The following is a 27,321-nucleotide window of genomic DNA, read 5'->3' on the forward strand; positions in this document are numbered from 1 at the left end:
TTTTATTTCCTTTAAGCAGTTCAATAAAAACTGAGAAAACTTTCCTAAATTAGTCCATTCTGGTTGAGTGTGGCTGATGTAACTTTGTTTTAAATACATTTTAATTTTGTTTATTCAGTTTAGGTTGTTGTAGTTTCATATCAAACTTTACAAGACAAAGAAGCTCGATTTATCTCCAATTATATAAAAACATAAAACCAAATCAATCAGCAATATGATCATTTAGATTCAGTTAAATAAAGTTTAGTGAATCTCTATTAGTTTGTTTTAGATTTTTATCTAGTCACTTTTTTGTTTACTTACTCATTATTTGTTTTAGCAATTTCCTCATTTACATATTCTTTCTTTAATTCTATTTACTTATTAAATTTTCTATTCATTCAATCATTTATTTATTCAAATGTTTTATTTATTTACATCACATTATGTATCATTCGTTTCTGATTTATGTATCTATTTATTGATGTAGACACTTATTTTTTATTCAATAAATTATGTGCATTTTAATAGGTGGCTTATTGGGTTCAAATCAACAACTTTACAACACTTAACTCTGCAACACTAATAATTTCTTGAAACTAATTTAGTTTCATCTTTATACATATTTTAAAGGGGGATCAATTTTCTTTATTTATTTTTATTATTTTTTTTACAAATTTGAAGTAATAGTTTTACTAACTGATATTATATTGATTGTTTATTTCTGTTTTAGAAAATAATGGGGGTTTTTTGTTAGCATTTTTGCTTCAACTTTCAAAATCAGGATTACTTAGAATTCAAAAATAATTCCAAACATCAGTCAAAAATGAAATATTATTATTTTACAGTCAACACCTTCATGATTCATCAGCCTTCATGAGTCCAGAGAGTGAGGTAAAACATTTTCTGAAACCACGACATTAAAACCTACTGACTCAGAATATTCTATTACCACAGTAATACTGAGGGATTGTGAGTGTTTGTGTGTCCTGCAGCTCATTAATTAACTTGGACTGGTGTCATTTACGACACGACATGCTGGTGCTAAGAGACTGAGCTGTATAGAAACACTTTATCCAGCCAAGCCAAGTAGAGGGCAGTAACACGGCTAATAAGACGTTCGTATAACTGTGGGAACTCAAACACGCCTCGGGTGAGAAGAGAGTTTTATCTGATCCTTTAAAAATAGAGCAAAAAGTCTGAATTTGTCTATTGAGACCAGGAGTGGAAAAGGAAAGACCGATAAGTAAACGGGTCAAGGAAGGAATCAGCCATAAGTGAATGTTTCTCCACAGCTTGCGTTCTTTCTCTCTCTAACAGGCATGTCTAATACCCGCAGGCTGGCTGTTTTGTCTGCGGCTGCGAGGTTTCAGCCACAGGTCAGAAGGTAACACTCTGTTTACACGATCATTTCCTAAAGCACTCATGGTGACCCACCGCTGTGAAAGTTGACTTTTTTCCTTGGCCATTGAAGAGGATCGAAGAATTGCAACATTAGCTACAGCTACTAGGCATGAAAGGAGCCTGGAGGTGGGGGGTCCAGAGCTAAGGGGTGCCACCCATCCAAACCCCCCTCCCAATTTGCTGACCCTCACCCTTGGTGGGGCCCCTCCATTAGCCTCATCATCATAGTCCATTCAGGCAAACTGTACCAGTGTCAGTGACATTTCCCCACAAAGACACACTCCTTTGCTCAGTCTATAAACATGCTTTCTCCGGGCCAATTCATCGCACGGTGACACCCATGAAAGAGCCTCTTCACAGGGGCCGGTTCTCACTGGGGACCGGGTTGGGGCCTTCCACAGGCCTTCCGAAGGGCCACACAAAGATAAGGGTCAGACGTTAATTTATTACATGGCCCAGAACCTTTCTCCCAGGCTCCTTTAACCACCACCACAAAAGCAACCAGTGCATATTCTCTCTTTCTGATTCAAATTTTCTCTAACATGCAAACAAACCATCATTAAAATAAATAAACATGCATTTAATATTTAAAAATGATACTTTCAGACTTTACTATTACCCTTGTTTATGACATATAAATCTCCTTGGACTCGTCAATTCCCTGTTCTCAAGCCCCAATCACTCAGTGGCTGCTGGTCAGATTATATGCTGATGACTGACAGCTATACTGAGCAATAACAGGAGGTCTCTATGGGATTATGAGGGTGCAGCGTGGGGCCGTGTCACGATTACATTGACAAGCTGACTGACCATACGCTGGCAAATCAGGTTCTGCTTTGCACACAATAGCCCAGTTGAACACCGTCATCCATTGTAAGTAAATGCAGAGACTTTGGGAGAATGTTAACATTGTGAAGAATTTGCCAGTGACGTCTTTTTGAATGGACCACGGTTGGCCTCCGACAGGACCTTTGACATCACTGGACAACCACGGCATCGCCCCGCAGTTAGCCACCCATCTCCTTAGTAACGCCCACCCCAGTAAGAACACCATGCAGGAAAGATGTGGTGTGTGGGGGGGTGCAATAGTGGACAGCGGTCACACAGAGGTTAGGGACCACTCAAGAGACAGTCCAATTGAGTAAGAGACCAGGAGACAGGTTGTTAGACAATACAAGTCTCCAAAGATATCGATAATACCATTCTGGCTATTCAAATAAATGTTCCACAAATTTTGTGTAGTGTGTGTTACCACAATGGAATCATCAATGATTTTAGAGTTACAATTGTTGCCACCCATAATTTTGCAGATAGCTATAAGGCAATTTCCAAACAAATCTGATAGATTATTTTCATGTGGTAAACATTTGTTCCGGTTGTAGATGCCCCAGCAAATTCATCTAAAGACCATACTGGGCCTGTTCAGTGAAAGAGCTCCATCTCAGATTCTACTCGACTAGCATTTTAAATGTGTAGGCTTCAGAAAACATCAATTAGTTTTTGGAAGTGTTTCCAGAAGTACCAGAACCAAACATGGAGGAGCAGCATTCAGTTTCTATGCTACTCTAATCTGGAACAAACTTCCAGAAAACTACAAAACAGCTGAAACACTGAGTTCCTTTAAATCAAGGCTAAAAATATACCTGTTTAAAGTTGACTCATAGTAACTGGAACAGTGATCAGTATAATGTGATGAATATTTGCTTGACAAAATGTAATATTAATTGCTTGTTTAATAATTGGTGACTGTACTTTTTTATGATATAAAGGCACTTCAACTGTCTTGTTGCTGAAATGTTCTGTACAAATAAAGCATGGTGATGAAGGGGTGATGATTTGGGCCTTTTTATGCAGAAAATGAAACTTGGCGTCTTGTAATTATTGAGATAACTATGGACTAGTATCAAAGATGATGACTTCTGACACATAAACTTTGACCCAAAATGAGTCTTCAACATAACAATAATCCCATCAAAATAGATTAAAAATTAATGAATCAACATGTTTCAATGGCCTTGAAATTGAGCCTCTGTCTCTTTAAGAAGCTCCTGCTCTTTCCGGCACTCCACCTTTACCAAGCTATCACAACAATTCTCCTCCATTAACCTGTTATAACCGTTTTTAGGAGCATTGGACTGAAGTATTTCGCATGATGAAGTCAGCAAACTTGCAGTTCCACCTGATGTTTGCTGATTGCTGCTGCCGCTAGTCTGAAGGAGCTGAGTGAGGAAGGCGGAGATTTGTGAGAGCAAGTGTTCAAGCACATCTGAATATTTGCCATGGGAGATTCAAACATGCATCAAAGAATCAAAGCCACATTCAGGTATGTTTTTGATGAGGGAATAACTTTATGACAAGATATAAAGCTCCAAAATGTTAATTTTACATAATCTGCTTATCTTACTGTAAAGTAATAACATTGTCTAGAAAGGAGCACAAAAAATGGTAAACCACATTTTTACATGAGGTTCGTCCATTCTGGTTTAATTTTTCTTGAATGACTGAAATTCCATAAATGTATCTGAATTTTCATTTGGATATTCTTGTAAAAGTTGGTAATATCTACAGAAAATGTTATTGATATGGACTTAAGACATCACAAGGTGTCAGTTGCATTGGGAATATTAGCATAATGTCTGCAGAGACAAGAACACCTTGAGAAGTTCCCTGTGGGTTTGTGGAGGACCTGCTCGTGATTATCCTCTCCTCCCTCTTGCTGCTCAACATGTCTATTGGCTGGAGATGAGCCGGCCTCTCTCGGCTCTTTCAGCCTGTTGTTCTGGGAAAAGCCTAAAGGGAAACATTTAGATTGGAGGGCTCTTTGAGACGCTGTGACAGTTGACTGATGACCCTCCATAAAATGACAAAGCATCGCTGTGTGGTGGCCAGTGCTGCCCACTGCCTCCCCATGGGAAACTAATTGCTTTGAATTGTTAACGGCAACATTATTTTTCTGCCAATCATTCCCTTTCAATGGCCCCGAAAATGAGCATGAAACAAGTCTTTTCAGCGAACAAAACAGTTAAATGTCCCCAATGTTGATCAAATTAACTTCAGCACTGTGACAATGGACTATATTTGTGTGAAAATAATGGTGCACCACAAAGGAAGCTTTTATACCCGGATTTCACAGTTGTAATGTAAAACTGTTCTCCCCTGAACCAGACCAGCCACTCTGAATGGGGCTTGGAAAAAGAAACAAACTTCAACACACAAAAGAGATTTTTTTTAAGGAAGATGGAGGGAAAAAGTGTTGGTTTTATCATTTAACAGCCAAGGGTTTTCATCAAACAGAATAATCTGAGGTTTAGCATCAGAAAAAATACGGATTTTAAATGAAGCTATTCTTGCTGAAAAATGCAGTTACGTTCAGGTGTTTATCTCATGTGATGTTTCTACATGTGGAATAAAAATGTTCCATGTTTATTCTTAGAAGCACAGGTAAAGACAGTTATAGCAAAAACTGCAAAGTGTTTTAACACATGGAAAACATGCCCCCCCCCCCATATTAATGTACATATGGGTACACAATTTTTGGAGTTTCCTCAAATTCTTTGCATGTCAGTGCATGACATAATTTTCATATCCAGGACATATCTGGAAACATTTTACATGTGAAATGTTTGGTCACATGTCATTACTTGAGATAGTTGCCTGATACATGTTTACATGTTACTACACAGTATAATCTACATGTTAAATATATGGGAAAAATTCCAGTCAAATTCTAATAATGAATTCATTAAAAATGACAAAAACAGACACACACTGCAAAAACACAAAATTTGACCAAGTATTTTTTTTGTGTAATTTCTAATGCAAATATTTTAGTACACTTGAAATAAGACAAGACTAATTTACAAGTAACTTTTCAGCAAGAAATATGAGCTTGTATAAGTAAATAATTCCTTAATATTGAAGAAAATGAACTAGTTCAACTGGCAGATCATTTCACTTATAACAAGACATTTTTCCCATGTGAAAAGTGAAATAATCTGCTAGTGGAACCAGAACAAACAAGCTCCTAAATAGTGCTGGAAAGTTACTTGTAAATGACTTTAGTCTTATTTAAAGTGTAATATGTTCACAAAAAACAAGACCAATAATACTTGATAAAATTTTGTGTTTTTGAGTGTTGCAGCCATATTTATGTTGAATTAAACACACCATCAGACAAAATGGGAAAATTGTAGAATTTGAACTTCCAGATTTATGTAAGTATGGAAAACCAGCTCACAGCCGACAGTTTTTATCCATTCATACTCATGCCTGCTCTTCCCTTTCAATTTATCATTTAAAAGTGGGGGAAAATATGGGTTTATAATTCTGGAAATGTATGAAATTTCATGGTTCCCGGTATTGCAGGGGAAAGACGGTGGGTGCAGCACTTTTCATGCCTGTTCACTTTCTCTGAAACTGTCGTGCGCAGATCCGGAGCACCGGAGTGAGAAAAAACCCGGTGGTTTTCAGAGGGAAGGGTAGGAGGAGCACAAAGGCTGCTCGGCTTCTGTAAAGGGCAGTGAATAATGGCTCGCTCCTTTCACAGAGGCTGCTAACCTTTTGGCAGCCACCAGCAAACTCCATTCTACTCCACCGATCTGGGGGGACAATGTTCCAGGGCCGGGCTTTGAATGAGGCGCTACCACCAACAGTGTTTCCATTCAACGCCTGGTTGGGAACCATCTTTTTGGCCATTGTCCTAACTCTGACTCCTACCCCCAGAAGGAAAGCAGGAAAAGGGACAGGGGGAATACCTAAAGCCAGTCCCCCCACCTTCTCTCTCTCTCTCTCTCTCTCCAGTGGAAGGTTTAATGGAGATGGGAGGGGACGGCGTACACACTGCGATCACATGTCAGTGCCGCCTGGACCGAGCTTCAGCCTGCACCTTATCTGTGTCTGGCCTAATAATGCTGCTTACAGCCCATTGAGAATACATCTGATAAGGCTTTTCCTTAGTGGCCCTTTTAACTGCTAAACAGTGTTTATCTCCAAAGTACTTCAAGGCCTCTGGGGAACAATGCTGAGGAAAGGCGTTTAGCCACTATTGAGTCGCATCAGAAAGGCGGCTCTCTGCTCTGCAGCCTGCAGTGATGTGTGGGGAAAGCAGTGAGATTGTCATGCAGCCTTTGCTTTTTTAGTTTTTGACAAATGTGGACCCATAAACTCCAGCTTTTACATCACAAACTCAGTCTTGGAATAAAAGGATAATTTTTCATAGGAAATTAAAGAAACTGTATTTTTTATCTCCTATAATGCTTAGGGGGAAAAAATCTAATAAATTTTACATGTGGAAAATTATATGGGAGGGATGGAGGGAACTCACTGTCTCAAACTAACTTTCTCTTCATCCACATCAAAGTAGAATTTCCTCCAAAGCTCAACACTTGTGTTTTTCCTACAGGCGGATTTACTAGGCCACTAAAAAGGAAAAACACAGAAAAAGCATGACGTATGCCGTAAAAACCTACGAAAAATACTTCAAGGAGAGCAACAACAGAGGTCCTTTTAAAAACCACATCATGTCAGGTGAAATACTACGTGATAAAAACGGCAAAAGCTGCTATATTCTGTAAACACTCCCACTCCGCTGTCCATTAAAGGCCTTCATTCATTAAATCAACAAAGAAGTACAGGCTAAATGTCACCTCTGTGAGATTAGAAAGCACCTCATAATGCAGCGGCCGGCAGAAATGGCCGTGTATTCCACCCATATATGCATGTACGCAGTGATTCAAAGCGGAGGTGGAGGGGAGCCGTGTCATGCATTCTTATAGCGTTTGAATGGGAGGTCAGCGGCTGGGAGCCGGGTACCAGGCTTTTATTCTGAGTTAGCACGGCCAGGTAGGGAGCAGGGGTGGCACCGTGCACTCCATCATCCCGCCCCACTCCAAATGGAAACGCCATAAATCACGTTAGCGTGGAGCAGGAGGGGGATAGGACGGCCCGTTTGAATGGAGGCTGAACTGAATACAGGAGTCATTACAACATCAGCAAGAGCAGAGAAATTAAAAGGACACTATCATGTAGAATCAACGCTTCTGAGCTTTACATCATGTTATAATGTTATTCCCTCATCAAAAACATACCTGGAGTGTTGCTTTAATTCTTTTATGTATGTTTGGGAAAAATCCTTTAATCTCAATGGCAACCATTCAGTTTTCAAACGCTTGGATAGAACTAGCCCCGCCTTCAAGGAAGAAGCTCCTTCAGTTTCCAAGCTTCTGAGCTTATGCCTATCCCATGACTCCCTCACTCAGCTCCTACAGACTAGCCAGCAGCAATTAGCAACCACCTGGTGCATCGTTATGGTTCAAGTTGGATTTTCTGGGGGGATGAAAAGATCAAAATACATACAAAAGTTCCGACCAGAACATTTACGGTACGTCCATAAATCTGACGCACAAGCGACATCCGCAAACCACAGCGATGAACGACAAAGCTGCTTCCCTTTGCCTAACGAGGGCTAACTTTTGCTTCGAAAAACAATCTAATGGGACATTGGGAAAGATTATTGTGTTCAAGTTGTGCTAAAAGGAGCTAGCTATTCAAACCTAAAGTAGCATCTCAATGCTAATTTTAAACATGTTGCAGCAGCAGAGATGTCCCCAACGCTGGTTCACATTCTTAAAAAAATATTTATTCAAAGACATTCAGTGAAGCATCAGGAGTTCCTGAATGGATATAACAGCAGTTTGCACCAATCTGATGGTTGAATAACCTAAATAACAAAATAAAAGCTATAAATACCTTTATTATTGAGCTCATATGTTCATTTATTCAATAATTTACCATCAAAAGGTTTTTTTCAACTGAAAATATTGCTTTTTTTGTCAATATGTGTTTAATGGCTGTTTGTTCAGTGATATTTTCTGCTAACAGCTGGTCCGTTACCTTTGTAGAACAAAGTCCATGGCCTTCTGCCTGATCCCGGCGTAGTAGGAAGGACTTTCCTTCCAGGCCACAACGTTGTGAGCGTCATGGAAGAGGTGAACGTTGACCAGATCGAAGTCACTGTGAGGGGGAAAAAAAAACTTTGTGAGGGACATTTCCTTCAAAACACCACGTTTACAGCAGATTATTAATTATTATTGTTTAAACAGGGCCTTAAGCATATTTATTAGCAAAGCCGTGTGACATTTTAAGCCCCTGATTGGCCTTCTTCCACCCTGTCCTGTTAGGGGGAGCAAGACGACTCAATGTGCTGATGAACACCTCCCTGCTGATTGTATCGGTCCGAGGAATTGATCGTATCTCAAGGTTTATTCTGCAGTGACATCCTGAACAAATGACAACATTCATGGCTTAGACAATACGTGTTTATCCCGTCCCAGATCTCATCTCCTATTCTTCACCGGTCGGCCTCTCCCTGCCGCTGCTGTCAAACGTCATGCCCCTATTAAATGCTTACCGTTTCAGCTCTTTAGTCCTCATGTCATCCCTCTATTAGATTACAATCCCCTCCGTCCCCCCGCCGCCTCTGCACACTGGGAGTTTCTATTCATGCCGTGCAGGTTCAATTGCATCTAATGTTTTCTGTCATCTGTCATATGCAGCTGCTTGACTAAGGGGATTACGTCTAATCAAATACGGTAGCGCAGGGCCCACAGAGGGTACGGTACGTACAGAGCTCTCCCCGTCTAACCTGGCAGACGTCAGACGCGACTGACACGGCTGGATCTGCCGCCCTAATCGTGCTGATAGAGCTGCAACGACTCGAGGCTGAGCGGTGATGAGGTGGGTGGGACGTGTTGCTGTTAGAAGGCTGTTAATAAAACTCACCAGCTGGAAAGGCCCCATCGAGTCCTGATGAATCCCTTTCTGGACCACTGGCACTGCAGAACAGAGAGACTCGGTTTAGAACCTGTTATCAGCCAAATTTTGACAGAAAGATGAGTGGAAGCTATTAGATGATAAGGGTATTTCATTTCAGAAGTTGTTTGTTGAAATGCAATGCTTAAAACATCAACAAAACTTCAATGATAAAGGTTTTTTGAGCAAGATATTTGTTCACTTTTCTTGTTTGAACTGGTCGGTTTCCCTCCACAGACCTGGATTTGAAGCACATTACAAAGATTTTCAATTGGGTTGATACAAGTTAATCTCGGCCTACTTTCTACATTTAAAAATAAATTCTGACATGCATTTATGATCCATATTGTCTTGGAACACCCAACTACGTCCACATTTTTACCTTCTAGCTGCTGATCTGAAGTATAGTCGAAGAAGTTGGAGACAGAGGGACTAAAAAACAACTATGACTGGCTTCTTCAATATTTGAAACACCAAATATACTTTAGGATGCATTGATATGCACAGGAAAAACCATCTTAGCTCTACCGCAGAAGCTAGCATCCATGGTCTTTCTTATCTTCAGTCTCAAAATTTAGTGTAACAGAGTATAAGAACTTCACATTTGGGCCTATAAAAAACCCCCGTGCTGTAGTGGCGCAGGGCGTTAGCACGCCCCACGTTTGGAGGCCTTAGTCCTTGACGCGGACGTCGCGGGTTCGACTCCCAGTCCTGGCGACCTTTGCCGCATGTCCTCCGCCCTCTTTCCTGTCTGCCTACTGTCGCATAAATAAATAATACAAGCCACTAGCGCCACAAAAAATGGAAACCCCCCCACCCTCAAAATTCTTCAATCTGTCGAAGTTTTTCCTTCCACTTCACTTTCCTTTAATATCATTGGATGTAACTTTGCCAAACGTATTTCTTGAAATAAGTTTCTATGAAAAAAACTGAACTTTCGTAACATTTCTGTTTCACTTATAATATAATAGTTTTAAAAATAGTTTTTAATATAATTTTTAAGTTTTATGAAAAATTCTGAGTTTCCATTGGTTGTATAATACAGCCTTTAAAATTAACAGAAATAATTACTTCAAATATATCAGTGAGTTTAATGTCAACAGATTATAAGTTTCCCCTTTTGGATTCTTCAATGTTATCTTAAATTATTGGATTTGCTTACTTGCAATATCATTTCTTTCCCTGTAAACTGCAATAAAATAACAATAAACTTGTCTTGGACCTCAATGAAAAAAAGAATATAACTTCTGATCTAAAGAAACCAGACCAGGCTGAGGTTAGAGGTCACACCTACTGCAGTGTGATCTGTTTGGATCAGACCTCACCGGGTTTGTTCTGGACAGATCGGATCAAACCAGCTGCTTCGTTCCCCAGCAGCACATGATCAAACAGCGCATGATTCACCATGAAGCTGGTTATTAAATGAGAGACAAATTGATGTTGTGAGTCTTCTCATTCGGAATAAGATAAATAACTCTATTTCCCACAACCTCTTTCTTTCTTTTCCAGTCGATCTCTCTCCCTCTCCGGGAGTTAACTGCGGTGATAAATAAACTAATTATGGGTCAGGTCGCATAATTACAAATTGACTAATTTTATTTAAAAAACCCAGATGCAAATTAAAGGGCTAAGAGGTATTTGATTGCGCCTTGCATCCTTCAATCTGCATTAGTACAAGATTAACTGTATCAAATTGAATTACATTAGCATACTTGAATTAATCCATACTGCCTCTGCAGGATGCATGGGCCCAATTATAACTCGCTCGTCCAATGTTGTGGTTTTGAAAAGAGCAAATGGAATTAGATATGAGTTTCACCCTTCTAGAAAAACAGATTGAACTTACACACTCAGGAAGTGAATAAAAAGGAGAAACACGCACAATAAAGGCTGAGTAACTACAGGCATAATAGACTTTATGTCCTCAGAACAATACAATTACTTTACAGCAGGAACAAATCCCTCAGCCTGTAAAGTTGTGGAAGGAAGGGAAGCCACTAGAGAGGATGAGGAGGTGGAAAGATGAAGGTTAGGGATGGCGGTGGGGGATTCGTACGAGATCTGACTGCCGCCAGAGACGATTAATCTCGATTTAATTTTAAGAGCCATTAACTACAATCACAGCATTAAAATCCATCACTTTTCTGACACCTGGCCGCAGATTACCCCATTTCCTGCACATATGACTGATTGACCCCCCGGTTCCTCACAAACACACACAAAGGCAAAGTCTCGCACTTTAAAACAGAAAGGCAGCTCTCAGTCATTGCGGCAATGAAACCGGTTCAGTCTGAGACAAGAGTCCAGTTTGGGATAGCATCTTGCTGCATTAGCTGACAGGAAGACGTCATGATTTGGTTGCAATACAGGTACGCTGTACATTATGCATAAACAACCAAAATGCCAGAATTGAAATCCATTTATCAAGTGAAAAAAGATAGGGCTGAAACGATTAATGGGATTAATCGTGATGAATCGATTGAATTTAGTTATCGATTAATCGTTAGCTGGAGTATACATACTCAAAAAGGCCATTTTGCTGAAAGAACAACAAACTCAAAGCAGTAATTAAACCAAACTGTTCAAAGAGACAAACATTTTGGATTTACATCAAAATTAACATTTTTTTCTGTAAATATGTTCTACGCAGAACTCATTAAGTGGCAAAGTTTTAACTTCTAATTCAAAAGAACCTTAGCAAAAGAACCTTTTGCTATTCATTTACTAATCAGTAATTTAAAATGTAATTAAGAGATGTGCCCTACACTGTATTGATGCTAGGTCAAGCAGAAACAGCTCAGCTTTTCACATGTTGATGTTAGAAGTATATTTTAAGCTCCATATGGATTCTTTGTTACAAATAATCAAGCGTACACTAATTTAATGATTCGTCGTTGCATTTGAGGGAACAAAATGTTTATTTTCTGACATTAAAAAGGAATTTAATTATTTCTTTGCACCTTTTAATGTATTTGATATATCAAAAAAGTTTAAATCAAAACTCTGCATAATGTGCTATTTTTATCCGATTAATCGTCAGAATAATTGATTAATAACCGAGACAAGTGACTAATCGATCAATTAATCGGTAAGGATAATTTATTAATAGTCAGAATAATCGATAGACTAATCAATAACTGAAATAACCATCAGTTGCAGTCCTAAAAACAATAAACTGATGGAGTGACATGTTGGCTCCAAATAATAATGTCATCCCCGGATGTGGGTGGGGGCTTGATGGGGGGTGCGCGGGGCAGCAGGAAGGCCACGAGGCTCAGGGTGACATTGGCTCAGCTTCCACAGGTCAGTGATGGCGTCTCCGCCTGCGACAGTGATGAACGGCGGCTGCAGAGCGGGTCGCGTCCGGAGGACGTTGGGCAATGCACAGACTGACCGCCAAGCACGGACCCACACAGACGGGTAAAAGATGGAAGAAAAATGACGCATTCAAGAGAATACCGTCATGACGAAAAGAAAGCACACCTCCTCTCAGTTCTAAAACGATTTAAATCTGACCTAAACTGTGCAGAAAAAACATAACAGATTCAACCCAACTATATATTAGTCCCTCCAGTTTTCCACAGTTCCAGGATTGTGGAAATTCACAAAAAAATAAAAACAAAATTAACAACTCTCTGTATTTGTTTCTTGCCAATTAATAATTTTGAGTATTTTTGAATAAATTGTTTGCCAAATTGGTCAAGACCATTGGGTTTAAGTGACTGCTAACTCCCACTTGAAGGTGGCAGTACTTCTTACGTCTACAAAACTGCTGCCTAATGTGTTCTTGATGTCGACTAATAGTCTGTGATTAATATAGTGAGTAACATAAAGTCATATTTACGGTCATAAATAAGCGCAAAGGACATAGCAAATAGTAGCAGCACAAAATTTGTGACTTTGATAGCAAAAAAAAAATCACGATAGCAAAATCCTGGAAAGACTGTCTATGAAAGCAGGCTCAGTTCAAACCTAGAAAGACATCAGCATTGACCATCAATCTGGGAAGGGCTCCAAGGCCATTTCCAAACCATCTGAAGTTCAGCACTGCACTTCGATGAAGACTATTCACAAGTGAAAAACTACTAAAACATCTTCTAATCTTCTTAAAGTTTAATTTCAGACTCAGAAAAGGGAAGTTTTTTTTTAAATCTTAAATGCAAAATGCATATATTTTTGTACAGTTTTGGCTTAATCACTGCTCTGAATATGTTGTTCTTTCAGCAACTGGCGTTTTTGAAGTTTGTGTACGACAGTTAACGATGAATCGTTTACTAAACCAGCTGAGGATTATTTGACTAATAGATAAATCGAATACACTCCATGACTGAAGCCTATCGATCATGGAGTGTACTTCTATTTTTCAGAGATTTAATGTGGATCTGTTGTTGCGTTTGGGTGCCAAAATGGGATTTTCATCATTTGTGGGATAGTATGTCTAATTTTAAAACAGCTACAAGGCATTCTCTTTATCCCACAACTTAAAAACTACACAACTGTGACTACAGAATATTTTTTTTAAATGTCAGGATATATTATAAGAGCCTCACAACACCCTCCTACAACTATTTCCTGGTCCATCTCTTTTGATTCTTTGACCTTTTGTATATTCCAGCTGAAAGCCTGACCCCCATAAATAACATTATGGCAGGATGATGTTTGGAAGGGGATGGGGGTGTTTTAGTGGTGCGGGACAGAAATGCACAGCCAGTAATAAGTAATACACACAAACACTGATTGATTTGAGCCTCGGTAGACGATCACATCTATCCTTATTCCATCATCTTGCAAGGGGACCCACTAAATAACAGAAGGGCCCCTCACAGGGTTTACAGCCGCAAAGCGACTCCCTGCAGCAGAGTTTACTCGCCTTCTATTTGCGAAAATGAGCTCGGCAAGCCTTCATCTCGACATTAGCCTCTCATTTGAGAGCTCCTCGCCGTCTCATGGATCACGCCTGTCACGGAGGACGGCATCCGTGTCACAGGTGTCTTGTCTGGTGATAAACGCGGCGAGCGTTTTACAAGCGACGCCGCTTTAAATGACTTCATCTCCTTAACGTAAACATGAATCACGGCGGAGGGAGGGGAGGAAACAGGAAGGAAGTTAACTTCCATGGAGGTCTGAACTTTAAAGTAATCAAAGTGCTGAAACAGAAGCTTACTACAGGGGGCACTAAAAGGGTATGAAAAGTTGGTGCTTTTATGGACGCGCTGATGGTGCCAAACAACAAACTCATATAGATGTTGATCTACAGCCTGTCTGTTAATTTCTTCCTTTCTCTCACTTATTTTTCTCCCCCTCCACGCCTGTGTAAAACAATCAATACCAAGGGCACATTAAGGTCTGGGTCGTATACTTTATTTATATTAGGCAATGACAAATCCTTATGATGCAGTGGCTTTTGGACGCATGTAGCGCCAAAGGAGTATTTACATTCGCTCCCACGAGGGAAGGTGGAGATGGACGGAACAACGGAGAATGACAAGACGTCCAAATCCATCACAGAAGCCTTTCAAGAGAAATGTGCCCCACAATTTGGGCCAATTCCGTTTTATTCAGCATTTCAATAAATGTCCTCCTTTCTCTTTCTTGTTGCCGTGTAGCTACGACTCAGGGGCCGGCTGGGAAAAAGAAATGATGGTCAGCATTGTTGCTTGAAATCAGCCCAATTTGTCCAAATTCATGAACTTTTTTCCACCAATTGAATTCAATTTACTATAAACACCTCAGCTGTTTATTTGGTATGAGATTCTCAGATTAAAAATGTTGTTTTATTGTGTTTAAAGACAGCTGTGCTGTATTATTTTAAGCTTTGTTTGAGGATGTGTGTGGATCATCACCACTCCTTAAAGAGGTTTTAAAGAGACAGATCTCAATTTCTTTCTCTTTGGTTCAAAACACATAAAAACTGAAGAAGTTAATCTGAACTGAATCATTTTACTGAACACAGAGATTCGTTAAAGCACCATTTATAATTCATGAAACCTTTGTGAAAAGACTGCTCTGAGTCATTCTACTGCTATATTGGCATTAGGAACACCTTAAAAATGAAACAGCTTAAAATCTTTAATAAATGAACAAATCAAACCAGAACTGCAATTTTGAATAATCTTGAAAAAATAAAACAAATTCTAAAATATTGCTAACATCTGATGCAGACGTTATGATGAACTGAATGGATCGTCAACCCCATAACATACAACAATAAAAATAACAATCAGCAGTTTTTTGAGTCTTTTTTGAGGAATAGAAATAATTGTTACTTTTCTTTTGCTTGGTTATGTTAGTTGTTATTTGGCAGACACCTTTTTTTTGGCTGAGGCATTACTTCTTTAGACAGTGATTCTCCTATTACTCCTTTATTTTAGATGCTGTGCAGCTGGAAGGATGTTTGCTCCTTTTCACAGAGATCTAAAGAGCAGTTGTTGTAACTGGATGTCACTTCTGGTGGAAAAGATGAAGAAGACGACAGGAAGTGATAGAAGGATGATGACAGGGCATTTTTAAATGACTTATCGCATGAACAAACTTATTTGTGTGTGATTGTAATTCTATTTCTTAGTTATTGGAAAAATGGAAAATGCAAAATTGTGTTTTTTGACATTAGCAGAATATTGACAAAGTTTTGTGCACATTTGTAATTGAAACGCAGCTGATGATAATAGACTGTTGAAAATGATTCCCACTCATCTGAGGTATTTTGACAGACTTGTAATGTTTTCTTCCAAAGGTAAGACATGGACACCTGATTCGTCACTCTGTAATCTTCATCAGATGAACCATTTGAAGGTGGAAATTAGCTCCTCCTTTAACATTTGTCACCAAAGTTTCTCCACAGATCTCAAGCTGTGTGAGCCCCAAAACTTAAACGATCCGCTTTGGACTCCACACGGCGTCCCCTCCGATCCAACAGCCCTCCCCGTGCACCCCTCCTCTGGAGTAATGGGATTCCTCAAAGCTGCAGATGGATGGCAAATCTAGGCAGTTTCATCTACTAAAAGAGGGCATAAATCAGCGGTGGAGGAAGCGGGGACGAGGCAGGGGTTATCACCAGTCTGCCTCCCTCATGAGAGCTTTGCATTAAAGCATTAGTGAAATTAATTCATCTTTCATAAGAGGTTTGAGCAGTATCTGTGATCTATGATAACAACCAATTTCTCACTACGGAGGGGTCGCAGGAGGAGGGAGAAGGAGAGGGAGGGGGAAAATACTCTGCGACCCTGATAGACTACACAAATCTGCTCTTTTTAAATGGGCTAACATTATGTGGAGTGGTGCTCTCTGGAGCATCATCCCAGATTCATACGCAGGCTGGGGAAGAGACATCTATCACGGGCCAAAACTTTTCTCATCTGCTTGCCCCATACACACACACACACACACACACACACACACACACACACACACACACCCACACACACACTCCCACTCATCCTTCTCACGCTGTTTTTGGGCCTTCGTCTTTAATGTTTTCACTCCTTAATTGTTTTTAGATCAGGAGATCCTGAAGCTGCTTCTATGGATCTCTAGGATGTACAAGGAAGTAGTGGGGAAGCACGCGCGTGTGTGGGGGTGTATATGTGTGTTTGTTGGGGTCCGAAAGTGTGTGAAAGAGACGAAAATTGAGGGGAAGTGTGTGAAGGGGCCGTATCCATCTGTTTTGCATATATTCGCGGAGGCGACCGTCGGAGCATGGTTGACGGATGAGCAGGGAGCGCAGGGATGACACGAGGGCCGCCGTACTCTTTATTACTACATCAGCACTGCGGCACTGTGCGTGCGGCTCGCCGTCTGACGGGAAAACCGAACACAGCGGAGCGATCAGCGGGAAGCAACCAGGACCTTTTTCTTTTTAGGTGTAATTCATGTTAAAACTGAGCATACATATGAAAGATCTAACTCTTTTTTTTATCTAAAATGAAGGAAAAACACAAAAATATTTAGTTAAAAAATGTATTCTTGTGTTTCTGAACTTTATTTCTTCCCACCTGTGGAAAGAAGTCCGCTGGGAACTTCTCCTTCTGCACCATGGGTGACTTCTGCTGCCTTATTGTGCGGATTTCCTTCCCGGTCACCTTCTGAAACATGCCGGCTGAAGAGGAAGAAGAGGAGGAGGAAGAGGTGAGACGGAGAAGGACAGAAGGAGGAAGAAGAGAAGGAGAAAAAAGGATAAAAAAGAGAGAAATGTCACAAAAACAGATTGGTTAATAATAGTGAGTCTGAATCTTCTAACTGCTCAGGCTGCTGAAGTGGCAACTGCACCACCTGCTGGTGAGACTGAAGAACTTCAGGAAGAGAATTAAAATGAGGAGCAGCTACAAGAATACAGCGTTTGTTTTAATGTGAATATAATATTTAATGTCTGTGAATGAAAGATAAGCAGTTTAATAAGTGGTGATATATGTAATAAAATAGCTGTATTGATCTCATAATATGAAGCCAAAATTAAAACATGGATTCTCTTAAATCAAGAAAAACAAAAAAAAATTTTTAAAGAATGAACAACACATACAAAGGCTAAAATGTTGTGTTTACATGATGTAAAGAATGTAATCAATTTGGAGCTTTTTTCTGCGTAACATGAGACAAATCTTAAAAAATTCAACAAGGACGGAAAAGAAACACAAAGAGGAGCATTAACCTGGTTGCATAAGTGTTCAAACCCTAAATCAACCTTTCGATTCAATTTCAGCAATCAGAGCTCACACCTGCCACAGAATAGAGAGAATTTAATTAACCTGAAATAAAGTTAAGCTGCTCTAATATAATTCTACAGACTTAAATCGCTCTATATTTATATATAAATATTTGAATACCAAATAGACACTGAAAACATTCAGAAATTAGTAGTGGGTGCCTAAAATAAATTTTTGATGTGTTGCCGATACAAACAATTCTGAATCGACACACAAACATCAAAACTCTTATTTGAGTGTTGTTGTCTGATCTTATTTTGAGGAAAATAACAGGTGGAACCTCGACGCAGGTGAGCGCAGAACCCGGGCGGTAAATGGTGAACACTTGATGTCACATTCATGCTTTAAAAAATGTGACAAGCCAGATTTCACGGTTCCAACCTGGGGTGTAACTAAAACAGATGATCTTATGCTGCCAGGACTATTGAGTGAGCCACGGCAAAGCTGAGGTAAATGTTCACTGCAATATTTTACTGCGACCATCGAGATTCATCACAAACCATTGGCTTTTGGGTTGTGAAGTATAACCTTGAAGATGAACATGAGATTGCTACTCGTAGATTTTTCTCAGAAATGCAGATTCTCTCAATAAGTAACACCAAAATTACATGTCAGTATCACAAGATGGTAAAATAGCTGTAGCATGTGATGAATGGATGAGTGGCACAGAATGTTGGGTAATGAAAGTTTGGATTGATTATTAGTTTGTGAACAAAATTAGGTCATCCAACTGAAAAAATACTTTGTTTACCCCAAATGGAAATCAAATGTAATAACTCATTTCATCCAAGCATCTTCAAAGAAAGGTTGTGGTTGCTGATGCTGTGGATCCGAAGAATCCCCTGTAGCAGTCAGTGTTCCAACTAAACTGATGAAACCTCTGACTGAAGACTTTTGGCGTATGACAGTCTCATTAATGTCATGAAATGCTAACAGCTCAATATTCGGGCAATTCGATATTAAACAGTAACATGTTCTGCTTGACACCAGTACTGCCAATCCACCTTTATTTGCTCTTGCTGCTTCACTTTAAGTCTCTTTCTGGCCAAGACTTCCCCCTTTTCTCTGGGCTCTGCATCCAGGAAGCCTGCGTTTCAACTCCTCTGTGATTTGGGGTCATAGTTTAGGTATTATTTGAGCTAATCAACTGCTCCCAAATATAAAAACAATACTTTGTCAACGTTACGCATCAGGTCAGTTATCCAAAAGTAGAAATGTAATTTCAAAAATTCTTCCAGCTGCACAGCATCCAAAACCAGAGGGAACAATTGTCTAAACCTGCATTTCCATTTTTTTCTCCGAAGAGTTTTTGCGGCGCTAGTGGCTTGTATTTTTTGCGACAGTAGGCAGACACGAAAGAGGCCAAGGAGAGGGGGGAAGACATGCGGCAAAGGTCGGTGGGACCGGGAGTCGAACCCACGACGTCCGCGTCCAGGACTAAGGCCTCCAAGCGTGGGGCGTGTTAACCCCCTGCGCCACCACAGCACGCCCCGAGAAGATGAATTTTTTTTGGAATGGTCCAGCCAGTGTTCAGAACCAAATCTGACTTTAGGGTTGTGGAAAAGACGTGTTGTCACAATCTGAGTGGACAAAACATCCTGTCACTCAGACAGACTTTTCTGGGATCCAGACAGACTACAAGCAAACACAATGTGACAACTCAATCCAAAAGCACACACTCATGCAACCAGATGAGTGTTTTGTTGTTTTTTTTGTTTAGATTTTTCTATTTTGTGATTTTATTGTAACACACGATGGTTTGAACACTCAAAAACATGTAAAAAACACAATGAGGTAGATAAGTGCTATTTTTATAACCTTTATTATGTGTTTTCTCAGGATTAAATGGACAATGTATGAGAATTTATTGGTAGTTGATTGCTGTTAAAACATGTTTTTATATACTGTATGTATAGCACTTACAAATATTAGGAAGGTGTAATTGTTGCGTTGCATTCCATCTTGCAATGAAACTTTACAGGAAGCAAAAGCCAGCTCATAACATATTTTACCTAGTTGAAAAATAATTTAATGTTACTTTTAATCAGAATTTATTTGTCTTTTCCTAAGGGACATTTTTCACAACTACAAGGAAACAAATATACAAAAAACAAAACACAGAGTACAGGTAAACCCAGATATGAGTTAAATTAGAGAGTAAAATGGTTATTATTTTAACATTTATGGTTCTGAACATTTCAATTCCACTGCAGAAAATGATCAAAATATAACATTTCTGACTGAAGTTCTTCGACTGCCTGTAGATGTGTGTGACCCCTCCCCCACGCCGCCGCCCTGTCCTTCACTGGTGCTAAAGCTGATCTGGTGTCTAATAGGAAGTGAGGCGCCTCCACATCTATATCCTTTCTTTAATTAGCGCGGTCGCCGGACCCCGAGGCCCTCTGACACGGCGGGCTGATGAGACCGCTGTAACTGTCCAATAACTTGTAGAACGCCATTACTGGCAGCCCCGAAACTGTATGAATTAAATCCTAATATTAATAAGCATTACCATCCGGTCCTGCTGCCTCCGTATTATCTGAAGAGCCAATCTTAGCTGACTGGTTCTGATGGAAGCAAGAATAGCCGGTAAATGGGATCGACACGAGGATTCATTTCTAGGGATTGGTGATGTATCTGTGGTGTGTGTGTGTGTGTAGGGTGGGACGGGGGGTCTCACCTTCGAAATCAAACTCAGAGACGTTTTTCAGAGAATCGTGGATAAAGTAGAAACTTCCAAGAGCCTGCAGAGAGAGAAGAGAAAACCATGTTAGATGGTTGATACTGCAGAGAACGAATTCAAGGACTGACTGAAACATTTAGAATAAATACAAAAACATCAGCAGGAATTCAGAACAAATCTTTATTTAATGATCAGAACATAAACATGGAGCCTTCAAAAGCAGTGAGTGAGTGAGTGAGTGAGTGAGTGAGTGAGTGAGTGAGTGAGTGAGTGAGTGAGTGAGTGAGTGAGTGAGTGAGTGAGTGAGTGAGTGAGTGAGTGAGTGAGTGAGTGAGTGAACGGATGGATGGATGGACGGACGGACGGACGGACGGACGGACGGATGTTGCCGCAGCTTGTTCAGGTCCAACACGATGTCAGGTTGAAAAGACATCAGCAATGCCGTTACCATAGCAACTGTTGCTCTACATTATTGTGATTAATTAGCTCAAGTTTAAAACAGCTGCCGCTCTTCATAGTGCGTTTAAAACCTTCAGCCTGTCTCTCTAATTAAACGACTGACTTCATAAGGATGGCAACGCAGCCGGACAGACCCACTCCACCAGAACCACTACACACCATCAGCTGCACAGCGACAGGTGCAGCGTCCTCCCAGTACAGTACACTTTGCCTTTTTTCTGCACTCCTCCAATGCAACAATTTACCCTTTCAGAGCACACATTCAGATGGACTTTTCAATGAGCAAAGATCAACTTCAATAGGCTTAAAATCTTAATTTTGCCTCCGAACAATCAGGAAACTTTCCCAGTCGGTGGACGAGCCAATCAAAGTCTGTGGGAAGAAGTGGGAAAGCGGCAATGGGGGGGATTTGATGCGGTTCACACTCCACTACACTGCTTTCTGTTGGCCTCTTTACATTTAGGGCAAATGGAGGCTAAGCTCAAGCTCAATCCCCTGTGTCTTTGAGATAGCAGGCCTTTGGCTCAGGATAAGTCTCTGTCCCCCTCCCAGCCACCACCAACACCCCCGAGCAAACACTGAGGCGAAGGCTGGTGAGTCAGTTCTACTGGAAAGAGCTGATCCAACAAAATAAAAACAGAACAGAGGACACAAACAACTAAGTTAGATGCAAATATGAAAATGTTGGTGAATAAAAAAAAAAAAATTCAGAGTAGAGATGCACCAGTCTAATATTAACATCTATATCAGTCCTGATATTGAAAAGGTATAGAGATAAGCCTGTTGCAATAAGCAATTAATCAAATGATAAATCAAAATGAGCTTGATTAATTCAATTCTGATGACTATTATTTTTTTAAAGAAAAACTCAGTTATTCTCTCTCACAGCAGTTGCAGATGCTTCGCATGTATCTGCCGATCGCCAATTTCCCAAAATTAAGGAAATTCGGGTCAATTTATTGGTGCATACCTAATTAGAACGGTCTAGTCAAAGCATAGATCTAAATCCAAATGAGATTTAGTGGCAAGACGTCAAAGCTGATGCTCAAAGATGTTCTCGATCTAATATGAAGATGTTTGCAGCAAAATGTGGTTCCACACAGTATCGACTGAAGAACGCTACAAACAGATGCTGAAACATTTGAAAATGATGTGCAATTTATCTTTCATTTCACAATTACACACTACTTTCTGTATTGAATTAGACATGTGATCAATAACAACAATATTCAATACGTAGTCCTCATCTGACATCACACTTCTGGGATCCTTTGTATCTGGCAGCCATCTTGGTAGGTTTTCGTAACTAACTGACATGGCAGTTGCTATGGAGTTGAAATGGCAACAATAAACAAGCCGCAGGCTTACAGCTAGCTCTTGCCTCGTTCCTATTTAACTTATAAACAACTATAAAGCCTTAAGCTTTTTTTTCTCATATACTTTCTTCCTGTTGGTCTTGAAGTCATGGTTCATCTATGCTTTGTGTTGCCAAGATGGCGGTTCGGTGGTGTGGATAACTTCTGGTTCGGACTAGTTGGAACTAAAATATAGACTACTGACTGAACTAGGATCCAGTTTAAGGCTCCTCCACTCTGCTTCATAGCTACTTAAAAATAAAAAAACAATGGTGTGGTGTGAAAACTGTGGCAGTTTGGCAATATTTCAGATATTTAAAACAAACACTAATCAAAAATGATCAATACTGACTTCTTCAATCATGATACGTTTTTCAGCCATATTGTCTGTTGAATACAATCCAAAGAACTTAGGTTTGTAGCATAACAAAAATCAGAAATGGTCCAAAAGGCGTGACTACTTTCGTAAGGCAGAGTTTATGATAAGGGGAGAAGAGCTAAAGGAAAAAAATCAGGCGGCATGAGGCAGGATTTTATCTTTTCTCGTCTTTTCCTACGCGGGGGACGGCGTTCCTCTGCATTATTTATGTTCGCCGGCACATCTTGAGATTAAACATTTGCTGATTTGTCAAAAGCACAAACATGAGGTCCTGCCCATCTCCTTGACATATAAGTTCAGCCGACACAAAACACCGGCGTGCATTTAATTGATGAGAACTGCGGCTGGTGACCCGAACCTCCGCCGTGCCACCCACTCCCTCCCCTTTCCCTTCGTCATTCCCTCTTCCCAGCTGTGATGAAGGAAGGCGAGACTCAAGGTCAAAACTTCAGAGAGCGGCTTCCAGGAAGGCGGCTGCTGGGCTTTATTTGTGCTTGCTTCTCTTTATGTTGTCTTTCACCTTAAAGGTGCCAAAACCAGACTGGGAGATAAATAGGAAAACACAGGCAGGGAGGGAGACGGGTGCCATTTGTCAAGGCAGTGGCACCATGCTAAGTGCTGTTGTTTATGGGAATTTTTCAGAGGTTGGTGAAGCAAAAATAAAGAGACAAAAGGTGCATATCTTTTTAAATAACAAATTAAACTGCACTCTGCAATTTATCTGACGGGTCCAAGCACAGTTGATCGACAGAAAATAGATGGACTTCACATGTAGGAGACTCTCATGATATATTGCTAACCTTGAAAAAAGTCCACAGACATGACATTTACAGGAAAAAGGATAACATGATGTAACTGCTTTTAATTTCAGGTTGAAAAGAAACTGTTTTTCCCACTGCTGAAAAAAATTAGGACATATTGTGGTTAAAATAATAATTTAAAAAATGTATAATTGTTAAAGTTTTTGTGAAAAGATTTAGCATTTCTATGGTCTGTTTTATACAACAGAATATTAGGGTTATTGTGAATCAAAAAATAAACAAATAAATAAAGGAAGGTTTAAATTTCTATCAAAAAACCCTAAAAAAAAAGTACATTCATTTTGCATAATTCCAATGCAAAATGAAAATGTGCATTTTCATTTTCTGTGATGTCGAAATGTTGGAAATTTGCAAGGAAAAAGAAGATAATTTTCCAGAGTAAAGACATAAATGTATTAATATTAAAACTAAGATAGTGTCTGGTATTACAAAGTCAGACATTTGAGATACAAAGTGCCAAAAGTTCTCTAAGATTAAAGTTGTAAATAACAAACATCCACATCTGGACATTTTGCTGAGTGGAAGTGGAAGAGCTGGACTCTTTTCCTGAACCGAGTCCAAACTCGATCCAGACATGCTGCAGGACTTCAGAGATCATTCTGATTTAATTAGTTTACCAATAACTTCTGGCATTTGTTTGTTGAAAAATGACCAACTTTATAATCTCAGTAAAGTTTGGAGCTTTTTTTCACATTATAATTCATAGAATATCTGTTTACATCTTAATGTACACCTTTACCAATGAAAAATTATCCTTTTCTTTTCTTCAATGTCAAAAAATATTTTTAAAACTGTCTAGGAAATATGTAAAATTAATCTAGAAGGTTTCAGGTGGGGGAGGAGCAGTATTCTATGACGCAGCAAGAGAAAACTCTCGGCATTTGAACCATAAAAATGCTATTTCTAAGAATTTCAGCAGCTTTGGGCCTTTTTCAACCTTGGTACAACCAGAAACGGACTTTATCTACATGTAAGTAATGGCTGAAGTCTTCAATAAAATAACTGTCAATTCTGTGTTTTACTGTCATTAAAATGTTAAATTTTTCTATTTTATTGTAAACAATACAAAGATCAAAATTATCGCAAAATAGAAAATCTAACAAGGTTTTTCCTAAAGCATTTTTCAAATTAAAAATCCTCAATGTGTAGATTTCAGAGGAAGGTGGAGCTTCTGCAGGAGATCCAGATCAGACGACTATAAACAAAATTAATATGACACCGGCTAAATCAATTATCAAACAAATGATAAACAGCCGTGCCTAAGTGGCTACCCGTGTAATCGCAAAAATCTACTTAACCCCAACCCTCATAAATATTCATTTGACGCTGGGGTTCTGAACCCAGCAGCCACCGCGCTCCTTCCTCCTCCTCCTGCTCCTCTTCCTCTCTCCTGCACTCTTCATGAAGGAGCCATTATATTAGCAGGGGCCACAATTAATCCATTTCTCTCCTCACATGACAGCCTCAAAATATTCATTAGGGCCGGACTGCGCTGACAGGCTGTGCTTATCTCTTACCAGTGACTTTACAATGGCCCGTGTCAAACGTATGTTTGTCACGTCCCTCTTTATTGATTAGCTGCCAGATTCACTTGAAATAATTAAAAGATTATTTTACATATTTATAAACCTCACTGCCAAGGCGCCTACTTAATTTTCCATTAGTAAAATGCAGTCTATTAAGTGCGCTGTGAGGGCCGCGGGGGGAGCAGGTGAGGGGAAATGAGTAATCGCTATAATTGTAGACAGAAAGACAATAACCGAGCCATAAAAGCTGGGATTTTATGACCTGTTCTGGCAATGCTATCTCTTATCACAAGTCATGTCGGCTCACAGATAAGGACACACTGACACAGGCCTGGCTTTGTGCACTACTCTCTTTGTGTGTGCGTGTGCGTGTGTGGGCGTGTGTGTGGCTGACATTTCCAAAAGCCCAGCAGATACGAGCTGAACAAGTCCCAATAGACTTGCTGGTGGAAAATAGAGAGTTGAAAGCAGCAGTACATAGCCCGCATACTTTGCTCCGCTGAATGTTTCATCAATACCAGAGGTTGCAAAAAGCGCCGCGGGACAGTGGGGAGAAGCAGATGTTCTGTGACCCCCGCATAGATTTTCTGCGTTTAATGTGAAAAATGAGCCATAAAGCAAACATAAAAGTAATAATTTTTCCTCAAGGTCTCGCCTCCAATCTGCGCTCAGGGAAGAGTGGTCAATCCCACGGGGGCCGACACACTCCGGTGTCATGGCGGTGTCACCGTGAGACTTCAGAGGGTAATGCTCTGCCGCTCCTGCAGATGCTCAGTCTTAGTGGGTTTGATGGTGAGGGTCCAAAAAGGTTTAAAGCGGAAAAGTGTCTTGGATTTAACAGGCAAAGTAACAACTATCAGTGAGGTCATCTCTATAAAAATAGGAGTTGGCAGTTTCGGCAGAAAGACGTCATCAGTAGATATGTTTCCATTACAAATGTGCAAAAGTCTTTGGCTTTAATCTTCTAATGTAAAAAAACAACATAATTTTGCAATTGCAACGTTTCCATTTAATAAGGAATGCAAATAAAATCACACATGAGTAGACTTGTTCACAAGATAGGTTTTTAAAAATCATGGCAGTGACGGATGTAAACAGTTACATGAAATATGCTCATAATTCAGACATGATGCTAGCACTCAACTATCAGCAATCAGAGAAGTTGGTGTCTTATTCAGGCATTGGAGAGGCTACCTGTGTGGCATTTTGGGGAAAATGTAGTCGGCAATTTTACAGAGGAGCTGTGGATTCGATACGATCAAATGACACACAGCTGTACAATGGTTGTCCGAAAAAAACAAGAACAAACCATCATCCTCCTTCCTGTCATCGTCTTTGTCGTTTTTCCCAGTAGTAATATCTGGCTTTTGATCACATAACTTTTGTGTATTGAAAAAAAAAGTTTCTATTGGAGTTCTGTGAAATTTTGATAAGTCCAAAAAAAAACACCCCAACCTACCGCAAAAACAAGAGTTTTTTTTATTTTATTTTTTTAAATTGACATGTTTTCATTAGGCAAATTTATGTTGGTAATATCAATTTGTGCAATTCTATGGTTAATGAAAACACATGTACTGACATAACAGAAACATTGGTTGAAGGGTGCAAAACAGTAGAGTGGCTGTCCCATTAAATTTATCCAAAGCTCAGACCATGAAATGCTTTGAGAAAATGCAACAACTCAAGAGCTCTGTCTCAGATTCTACTCAGCATGATAAATGATTAAGATAATGACAAAACAATTAGAAAAAGACTGAAGTGTGTCTGGAAGGGTTGAAGGAGAAAGTCTTTTCTGTCTAAAAAGAAAACGATTTTGGTCTGTACCACTTCTGGAGAAGACCAAACATAACAATTGTCAAGCATAGTGCTAGAAGAATGATGATTTGAGCGTGTTTGGAAGTAAACTTCCTGCTTTGCAAACTGGACTTTCTAGGCAAACAAACAAGAGTTCGACTAAAGCGGACTAAACGGGGCTGGTGTGAATGCACCCTAAATGCCGCTTATGCTAACACCATTCTGCCACCATAACGAATGTTATGTCAGAAAGTTCAATCAGCGCTGATTAATAGATTCATAATATCCACAAAGGTCATCAGAGATGAATATTCATCTAAATTAATCATATGCCACATCTTTCTGATGTGGAGAATCCAAAGCTCTGCTGAAGCCGCTATTGATATGCAGGATCTGGGCCCCAAACAGCACCT

At 39.8% G+C, this 27,321-nt stretch overlaps 1 protein-coding gene across 2 annotated transcripts in view; it reads right to left on the minus strand.

The window, feature by feature from the left end:
• The window catches only part of inpp5a (inositol polyphosphate-5-phosphatase A), a 224,810-nt gene that overhangs the window by 58,174 nt on the left and 139,315 nt on the right, over window positions 1-27,321 (minus strand). For both annotated transcript variants that reach the window (XM_023328035.1, XM_005795167.3), the window contains exons 5-8: window positions 20,572-20,635; window positions 17,184-17,287; window positions 9,163-9,215; window positions 8,275-8,394 (exon numbers count right to left, since the gene is read on the minus strand). In XM_023328035.1, the coding sequence (XP_023183803.1) occupies window positions 8,275-8,394; window positions 9,163-9,215; window positions 17,184-17,287; window positions 20,572-20,635 (341 nt within the window). The remainder of the gene's footprint in view (window positions 1-8,274; window positions 8,395-9,162; window positions 9,216-17,183; window positions 17,288-20,571; window positions 20,636-27,321) is intronic.

The sequence above is a fragment of the Xiphophorus maculatus genome, chromosome 22 (genome assembly GCF_002775205.1).
Source record: "Xiphophorus maculatus strain JP 163 A chromosome 22, X_maculatus-5.0-male, whole genome shotgun sequence".
Classification (NCBI taxonomy): domain Eukaryota; kingdom Metazoa; phylum Chordata; class Actinopteri; order Cyprinodontiformes; family Poeciliidae; genus Xiphophorus; species Xiphophorus maculatus.